Source organism: Hordeum vulgare, chromosome 4H, assembly GCF_904849725.1.
Source record: "Hordeum vulgare subsp. vulgare chromosome 4H, MorexV3_pseudomolecules_assembly, whole genome shotgun sequence".
NCBI classification, from domain to species: domain Eukaryota; kingdom Viridiplantae; phylum Streptophyta; class Magnoliopsida; order Poales; family Poaceae; genus Hordeum; species Hordeum vulgare.
The window spans coordinates 553,179,567-553,189,227 of NC_058521.1; the positions used below are offsets into that span (position 1 = coordinate 553,179,567).

General features: G+C 52.1%; 1 protein-coding gene and 1 pseudogene across 1 annotated transcript; one reads left to right on the plus strand and one right to left on the minus strand.

The window, feature by feature from the left end:
- Nucleotides 1–1,347: 1,347 nt before the first annotated feature.
- LOC123446963 (heavy metal-associated isoprenylated plant protein 6-like) lies at nt 1,348–3,424 on the minus strand. The gene is made up of 4 exons (XM_045123511.1): nt 3,099–3,424; nt 2,646–3,007; nt 2,438–2,519; nt 1,348–2,317 (listed from the first exon to the last, which is right to left on the minus strand). The coding sequence occupies exons 1-4, from the start codon at nt 3,232–3,234 to the stop codon at nt 1,626–1,628; spliced, it is 1,272 nt and encodes a 423-aa protein (XP_044979446.1). The 5' UTR covers nt 3,235–3,424; the 3' UTR covers nt 1,348–1,625.
- A 3,340-nt stretch (nt 3,425–6,764) lies between these two features.
- Nucleotides 6,765–8,075, plus strand: LOC123450743 (annotated as a pseudogene).
- The last annotated feature ends 1,586 nt before the right edge of the window (nt 8,076–9,661 follow it).

Genomic DNA, 9,661 nt, shown 5'->3' on the forward strand with positions numbered 1-9,661 from the left:
AACAGTTTCCGCTTCCTTCAAACGCGGGCGTACTCCTGACTCTGACTCCGACTGATCGTCTCGCACGCAGTTGCTGCAATGGTACGTATCGACCCACGAGTAGAGTAGGTGTTGGGGCGACGAGCGCCTGCCGCCTGCAAAATGTGGGCGAAAACGACGTGCTGGTGCTTTTTTTTTCATCCGATTTTCTAAGCATGGTATACTCCGGATAACCCACGTCTTCCGGTCTGTTCGTCAACGCCCGAGGTTGTGCCAGTCCACTCTAAGATCAGGAGGTGCACAAAAGCAGCTAGCGTTGGCGCACCTACTAATTAACCTTGGAGATTTCTCGGAGATGGTCTTGAAACCAAATCACCCTAAGGCTGATTTCCCACAGATTCGTGACAAAAAAGAAGATTGATTTCTCACAGGATAACGTAGTAAATACGTTGGCCCTTGGATTCACCGGGGCCGCGCACATCGCTTGCGTCGCCGCCCGTCGTCCATTCGATAATGTCAAAAAGCGGATGTGAATATGCAAGGAGAAAACGACGGCGAGGACATGTAGTACTACTTATTTCCAAAAAAAAAAAAACAATGTGAATGCAATAACTAATCCTTTTTCCCGGATCACGATCGAGTACGTCACCCTGAGCCTGAATAATTCATCAACCAACAACGAAAATGTATCTGTATTCAGCTTGTAGGTAGCCGCAATGCGCAGCTTGTCCGGCACGCACGCACGCAGACGAGAATATCAAAAACAACTGCCGTCCATCAGAGACATACCACACACATACACATACAGAGAGAGAAGAATAATACTCCCAAGGACATCCAGAACAAATATCGACACGGAATAATACCAGAGATATCCAGAACGAATATCAACACCGGAGGAATATTCCAGATAGAGGGGGCGGGCGTAGGTAGGCGCATGCCATATCCATCCTCCCGGGCGCCGCGTCGGGCCGGCGACGCGGGAGAGAGCACAACACCGATTTCGCCGCCGCCACGACGTCGATCGATCGTTACCATCGAGAAGGCCAGCTTTCCAATCCAAAACAAAATTAAATGCCTGCAAACTTTCTTGCCCGTCACGACTCATGGCCCAATGAGCGAGGGTGTACTCCCCGTAGTTAATCGCTCCTTGATGTGGTGTGGAGATCTTCGCTGATTCAATCGTCTTGATCGACGAACGATTGATACCAAGTAGTACCACGTCTCCATCATATCGACGGGAGCAGCGGCCGGTCCACGATTCAACGCCTAATTCGCCACGAACGAGCGCGCACGCAATCCGCGACCCATTCGCCGGCCTCGTTTCATTTCATCTGCTACTCTCGTGATTCAACCGAAGCACCAGCGTTAAATTCAAATTAATTAATTAACCAATGGAGCTCGTGGGGGAAAACAATGGTCGATCGGGGCGGCAGGGGAAACCAAAATTTGATCCGAGGCACGCATCGGTGCATGGACGGCTGCCCCCGATCCGCGTGACTGCTAGGGCTAAGCTAAGCTATAGTTGTACAGCGGAGCCTCGTCGCTGTCGGCTGCTACGTCAGCATTGTTCTTCTCTCCCGGCCGGCCGGCCGTCGTCGTCGGCGCTGATGAAGAAAGTTTCTCGGGCGGCGGGTCAAGTCACGTCACATGACGGAGCACGAGTTGGGGTTCTCGTCGCTGAACATCTGCGGGGGCGGCGCCGTGTCGAAGTGGTAGGGCGGCGGGTACGCCCCCTGGGGGTTGGGATTATCCTGCTGGTAGTACCCGCCGGCCTCTCGTGGCTGCTGGTAGTACCCGCCGGCGTCGGCGCCCGGGTGCTGCTGCTGGTAGTAGCCGCCGGGGTGCTGTTGTTGTTGGTAGTAGCCGCCGGGATGCTGTTGTTGTTGGTAGTACCCGCCGGCGCCGGTGTACCCCGCGCCGTCGGCATTGCCGCCGTAGGGGCTGTAGTAGCTGGGCGGGGGGCCCTGCGGCTGCAGGTACGGGACTTGGCCGTACGGCGAGACGTGGTGCGTCCTCGCCTGGACGGGCGCGGGCGCCATGGATGCTGCGGCGGATGCCATGGACGGGCCCGCCACCTCGATGCCTTTCCCCTTGTCCTGGCTCATGACGACGTGGTCGCCGCCCGCCGCTTTGTCCATCTTCTTCTCGCCGTCGCTGGCGCTTTTGTTGTCCTTCTTCTCGTCGCCGCCGCCCTTGTCCTTGTTGCCGGGCGCGACGGCCTCGACGGCGCGGTTGAGCTTCTCGGTGAGGTAGGCCACCATGGCGGCGACGTCCATGGTGCCCGTGACCTTCACCTCGTCCTTGGCATTGCCCTCCAGCACCACTTCCTTGACCCCTGAAGGAACAGAGAGAACGGCGTCAATTTCGAAACCGAATACACAAAATCAACAGCAGAACGGACCGGGAATTGGAAGAATTAAGAAGAATTTAAGAGGAATCGCAGCAAAAAACGCACCTTTGATTTTGTAGATTCGGCGTCTGATGCGGTCGGCACAGCCGTCGCAGTGGAGGCGGATCCGGAGCAGCACCGTGGACTCCTGCGAAAGCAAAACGGAAGCGGGGACGCGGTGAGCGGCGAGGTCGGTGGGACGGGCGTGGTAATGGTGGTGGTGGTTGGGGGCAGAGCATTGCGTGGGGGGAGGACATGCCGCTTGTGTACCGACCTGGAGCTCCGCGGCGGGCTTCTTCTCCTCGGCGTGGGTGGGCGGTTGCTTCTTGGCCGCGTCTTCCTCCTCTTTGGGCGGCTGCGGCTTGGAGGCGCCGGCCTTATCCCCCTTGTCGGCTCCGCCGCCGCCCTTGTCGGGATTCTCCTTGTCGCCCTCCTTGTCGGGGCTGCTCTTCTCGGCCCCGGCGGGGGCGGGGGCTGCTGCGGGGGGCTTGGCCGGGCCGGGGCCGGCGCCGGAGGAGACGATCTCGACGGGCTTCTTGGTCCGGGACTCGATCCGCGCCTTGAGCGCGGCCGCGTCGGCCGTCCCCGCCACCACGACCCTGTTCGCCGCCGCGTCGGCCACCACCGACTGCACACCTGTCCAGAACACGAGAATCAGCCGCCGGAGCAGAGACAGAATGCAGAGGAAGGAGCAGGGGAGCAGGAAAAATCGGAGGCGGGCTCGTACCAGGCATGCCCCTGATGCTCTTGCGGACCTTCTTGGCGCAGCCGGCGCAATGCAACTCCATCCTGAGCACGACCGGCGGCGGCTCGGCGGCGCCCTCGACGCCGCCGCCGCCGGGAGCCTCCTTCCCCGCCCCCATAGAAACCGACGAGGCTAAGCTACGCTCTGTGGCTCTCTCCGGCTGTCTCTGGGCTCTTCCTCCCTCTTGTGCTGGTCTCCTACACGTGTGGGCGAGAGCGAGAGCGCGGGTGTTTGACGGCGGAGCGGGCGAGGGAAAGCCAAGCCAAGCCAAGCGGAACGAGACGAAACAAAACGGCAGTGCGGCGCGGGCGGGGATAAATAGGCGGAGGCGGAGCGTGTGGGAGGAAAGGAGGAAGGAAGAAGGCAGGCGCGGCGGGGCCCGCAAGTCAGGCGGTGCCCGCGCGTCCGATCCCATCCACATCCGCGGTCCGATAAGAGGGTGTTTGGTTGGCCTTCCAGCCGCCTTCCGGCTTCCGGCTTCTGGCTTTAAAGCCATAGCTGCAGCCGGAAGCTCCTAAATAGAAGCTTTTAGCTTCGAAGCCGGAAGCCGGAAGCTGGCTGGAAGCCCAACCAAACATCCCAAGTTTCTGCCGCTGTTTACGCTCGCTGGCTCACCGCGTTGATGGGAATCATTGTCGCCCGCGGCTGGCTGTGTCGTGTCATGCAAAGGTGAACCCGTCACTGCTCCCCCTTTTTCTTCCAGCAGTCGGATTTGCCTGGATGGCTTGCTAGCGAAATCGCAGCGCACGCGCAATGGAGTGCGGGCTCTCTTTCTTCCCAAAGTTTGCAAACACGGCTCTCCTGTCCTTTTGGAGCAACTTTTTTTTCATGGACGTCATGACATATGATCTTTGGATTTCGATTTTGAACGCCTACGTGTCTGCGTGTCTTGGAACGATGGGTGTTGGAATCGATGTGGTGGTAGCAGTGGTATGGTCTTTCTTGATCTGTTTTCCGGCATAGGTGGCCGCGGGAGCCCAAGGTTAACAACAGGAGCCAACAGTCGACGTCACCTCATCGATGATGTCGTTAAGTCACCCCTTTCTTGAAACCGCCAATGATTAATGTTGGAATGTTATCTTGTTCTGGCCGTCTCTATAACACTAGTTTTTTAAGTTTGTTTTATATTTAGTCGCTTACTTGTCAATTCATGTTTCATTTAAGTTATATTTATTTAGGTTTCTATTTACATTTTTTGTTGAGAAAATCTATCTAACCGCGCCGCACCATTCAGTTCTCGTGCGACGGCCTCTCCCACACATTCGATCCCATGTAGACGCTGGTGATTAAGGTGTGATGATTTTTTTTTCCACAGAGCGGTGCAGAGTAGCCTATTATGTCGCTACATATACTGTTTGCTACAGTGACCGTGCAATGATGAATTGGAAGATCCCACCAGAGACTTTTGTACTAGAGCATGCTAAAATTAATGTACTAGCATATTTTTGCTATGGATACGCCTCTCGTCTCTTTTATGATGTTATGTATTGAAATTCAAAAGATTTATCCGTTAATTCAATCGATAATCCGTTTTTACTATTGACTTTCTTGCGATGATTTCTTCGAAACTAAGTCCCATGTCGACATGTTCCGTTAACTATTTTTTTTCGTTCATACTTGCCATAATTTTTGACCCACTTGTCATATTATAAACCACTTACTTGCCTTAGAAAAATAACTTAATTGACACTTTTTAATGTTGTTTCATACAAAGTCTTATAGCAGTTTTCATTATACATGGTATAAAAGCATGTCATAGGTTGTGTTTGCTAATTTAAATATGCCAACTTGTCATATTTACATACAACTTTACCAGAAAACTATTTTGTGTGCTCGTTAGTTTAACTATGCCGAGTTGTCATATTTACAAATGATGACAAAAAAAACTTCTTGTGGACAAAAGCTTTATTTGGGTTACCTTTTATTCATATTTTATTTACCTTGTTTTTAAATTTAGGGTTAGTTTTAAATTATGTTTTATGTAGGTTCATATATACTGTTCTTTTTCAAAACGAAGACAAAAGCTTTGCCTCATTTTATTAATAAAGAAGAAAAGAATTGTCACGTTGATTGCGGAAAACCGGACAAAAACCGCTCATCCCACAAAGGGGCAACACCGGCCAACCTGGCTATCCACACGAGACTCACGCATGTCGTTGAGAGAGGAGCACCATCAGAGCGGACTACAAGTGACATCATCATCGTCGTCGCTCCTCCGCGAGCAGGCGACTCCGACTCCACCCGCAAATCCTCATCGGTGAGGCACATACCGCAACCACCTACACTAAGTCTGCATCTACCTATGACAACAACTGGCCACGTAGAACATAGACGAGATAGCTTCGACTTGAAGACGACCAAATGCAGAAGAAATATGCAGGGCTCTCGCCGACGAAGACCTCCTCGAAAATCATCAAACACCCCTCGTCGTTGCCACCTAGGCTCTTCCAAGGCAACTCCGACTCCGTGATGCCACAGCGAGACCAAGAGGAAAATAGTCAGACACACCAAAAAGAGCCGACCATCGAAGCACTGCCGCAACTGCACACCACCGCGCTAGAGCCACCTTCCTCGCCGCTAGTAGAAGTCGACATGCCAAATTAGGGCGCGTACCATATCTGGCGCCCAAGCACCTGCACGCCGACCAGTCTCGATTCCACACCACGCCACACACACCGCTAGGAGCAGGAAGGCGGTTGCCACACCACCTCGATGCGTCGAGAGGAAAGGCACTCACCGGCGTCACCGCACTGGGCGGACGCCGCGCACGCGAGACGGGAAACCCTGCCGCCGTCGCCCAACGGTTTCCTTCGACGACGACACGACGGGAGGAGCCGGACAAAGGGGGTGGAGGCTCACCAGGTTAAGATTCCCTCGAGTCTGCTTGGAAGGCGGGGTTGGGTATTTCTTTCTTTCCTTTTCAATCATAGGTAATTTTGTCATTTAGGTTGTATATTTAGTAATAAAAAAAAATGTAGCTGCTGAGCTTCTTCTGTACAACCCCACAAAAACCAGCTTCTTGGATACAAGACAAATAGGAAATGGTGAACGTTTTTCCTTTTTGTTCCCACAAAGTGAATGGATCTACTCCACGACCGTTGTCACGCGAAACGTGAAAGGTTCAGATGGGCAGGTGGTACGTGCGTCAGCGGCCGTCCTCCCCTGACGGCGACGTGGTGTGCCGCCACCTGTCCTCCTAGCTACTACAGTACGTGTGCTTACGCACTGTACTACCAGTACGTTCACGCGCGCGAGAGAGAACGGGTCGTACGTAACTTCAGCACGTACGTACGTACGCACGCACGCGCGTCGTACAGTGCCACGCCGTTTGAATCGTATATACAGATCGTGTGATGCGAAAAGGATTTGCACCATATGAGGTTCGTTTTTTTTGAATTGTTTGAATTCTATATGAGGTTCGTTTGGCTTGTAGCACGCGGTGAATTTTCTTTATCTATGTCCATCACTTGTGCGCTGTTGACGGGGGTTTCGTGGAGACGAAGGGAGCTGCTGGAGCCACAGGCGAGTCCGGACAAAGAGGAAGAGAACTCCCATCGTCATGTGATTTGTAGTAGAACCGTGATACTCGTTTTTCTTTTTTTCTTTATTTTCTTTGTACTGTTGCTGCGACTGGACTGTCACGTCGAAATGGGAAACAGCCGTGGTGTTTGTCCGGTGGTTTGCTCCGCATTTTCGTTGCCGCTCGGGCACGAACGGTGAACTTTCACGGCGACTCGCGTAGACCCCAGAGAACGGATAGCGGTCAGTCGCGAGGCAGATGTCCCGACGTGTGACGACTTCCTTTTATGAGCGTGTTTTACGTTTCAGACAGGAAATTGCCTTTTTCTTCAGGCGACGGAGAGGAAATTGATCGGTGCGGAAGGCGCGAGCGAGCGAGTGCTGTTGGCCCAGGCCCAGGATACTTTTTTCTCCGATATCTGCACCATTTAAAGCATCTCTACCAAACCCCGTAATAATTAACCGTTGGTTTATAATTTTAGGTGAAATTTTTTTTGAATAAAACCCATAAATGACTTTGACCTGTAATTTTTTTAGGGGCACGATAAAAGGCTTCTCCTCATCTGAAAAACACAGTTTTCACGTACACTTCTACGATGCTCTGTATCTAGGAATGCAAGTGACGGGACATCCCGCTAAGCCGCCGCGCCGCCCCACAAAATATGCCCGGGAAACACCGCTGGGCTGTGTGCGTCATCTCTAGGACGCTCAAGCGGTCACGCCGCTTTGTTTGTTGGGCGTCCCGCTATCCCGTGTAACGATGCGGGTTACAACAATCCGGACTCCACAGTAGATGCGGCAATCGAGACTCCAGAGTAGAGCGACACTTCACCCCGCCCCGTCCCGCCTCCTTCGGGTCCGCACTGCAGGCGCCTCCGCCGTTTCCCCGTCCGTCCCTCCCGGTGCCGCGGCCTCCTTCGCCGCGCCCCCTGTGTCTGCGAGCGGCAGCGCCTTATCGTCGTCGGCGGCGACGGGTTCCTCAACCTGGAGCTGCATGTCGCCTTCTATGGCGCGTACCACAACAACCCGATCAACGTCTTCATCCACGCGCTCTTTGTCTGGCCCATCTTCCTCACGGCCCTCCTGCTCCTCGACCTCACCGTCAGTTTCCGCGAACCGTCGCGGTCTTCATCGTTGTCTACGGGGCCTTCTACGTCTCCCTCGACCGCCGCTCCGACGCCCTCGCCGCCGTCCTCTGCCTCCTCTGCTGGCGCCAGCTCCGCCCTCACCGCCCGCCTCGACTTCTCCCTCGAATGGAAGGTTATTACAACATCACACAGCCCCACTCGCCACTCTTGGCTTCTTCATTTGATTGACCCTTCTCTCGTGATTTTATGTGTTCAGTATCCATCCATCTCTGATTTGGTGTATTAATGATAGGCTATGAGAAGAAATACTAATTGTTTTGCTCTGAATTTCGTCAAGGTAGACAAGCTTTGACCGCTGTGCGTAGTGTTGCTTTCGTGTCTAATTGTTTTATACGGGTCTATGCGGACTGATGCGGGCCGCGGCACTGCCCGCACTGATTCTGGCGGTGTGTGGCGGCCAGCCGCAAGCGCCCGCAGCCGCAACATTCTCCCGCTTTACTGTTTGGCGGGGAGACGCATCCCGCTCCGCGTACAACCTGACCTGTATCGAGAGAAATCAGTTGACGGAAGCCCAACTGTCATGAAAACTTTCGCGTGTGTCGTTCACGTCTATTGTGCGTCCCCCCTGACATCGCCACGCCCGTCCCTGAACGCTAGCCGCCCGTCCCGACCGTTGCGCCTGCCCGCGGCCGTTCGAATCCATTGAGCTAGCTAGCTCGATTGAGCAAGAGAGCTAGCTAGCTATCTCGTGGATTGATTCAGCTAGCTACGGCGATCGCGGCTTCGAATTTGACTGTTTGAATTGATTCATGTCGGAAACTCGAGCAACTACGGAGAAACTCGCTACGTCGATCCTGGATCGGTCTGGCCACGGACGAGTTAGTTTTGTGCGTTTTTCTGAACGTTCATGGTTTCGTACTTGATTGTATCGTGCATTGTTTATGAACACATACGAGGGAAAGAAGAGGACTTGAGAAAAAAAAATGTAAAACAAATATTCAATTTTAAAGTTTCATTTTAGGGGTTTTGTTCGATCGCGGCTCAAATCGATCTTTAAAACACGTTTTGGCAACTGAAAAATGGGTTTTTAATTTTGCGGTTTAAGAGGTGTGCTAGAGATGCTCTTACCTGTATGCGGTATACCTCTCTCTCAGCGTGTGTCTGGTGCCCAGTGAATTGCATCGCGGGCTTCGGACAGTTTACCTCTCCTCCAGCATGCGCGTTTGCTCGAAATCACTACTGTAGTTCGATTCAACAGAGCAACTAGCCAACGCTTACCTTCCTTGCACGGCAAAGTTTCAGCAAGGCTGAATGGGCCGTGACGCGTCCAGTCCATGAAATTTTATACACTGTGCACTTACTTCTGGGCCTCAAAACAGCAGCCCACCAGCTCCTTTCTTCTGTTTGTCCCGCCCACCTTTTTTACTGTATCCATCTTCGGGTGTGGATGTTATACTTTCGTGGGGTTTCTTTGGTTTTCGCTTGGTTTTCCTATGTTTTGAAAGATTTTATTTGCGAACAACAGTAACATCTTCTCTTGAAAGAAATATATAGTAGTACTTCTATAAAAACTATAAATTTGCTTTCGTAACAAACATAATTGTGCTTCTAACAAAATTATAATTTTATTGTACATATTTGCTTCTTGTAAAATCACATATTTATTTTCGTGAGAAGCACGACCTTGCTTCCTCAAGAAGTGTAGTTTGCGCTTCCTTGAAAATAGAAGCACAACCCATGTTTCCATAAAAGGTGAAAAACCATGACCGTACTTTTAGGCTTATGTTATTTTTACTATTCCTTTTTTTTCATTTTGCGCTTTCTTTCGGTTTGTTCATGATTTTATTCCGTCAAAACCTATTAATATGAGATTTAATTTTGAAAATCTCAATGCTAAAAAATCTAGCGATGAAAATAGTTTAGTGTTTGGACGCACGG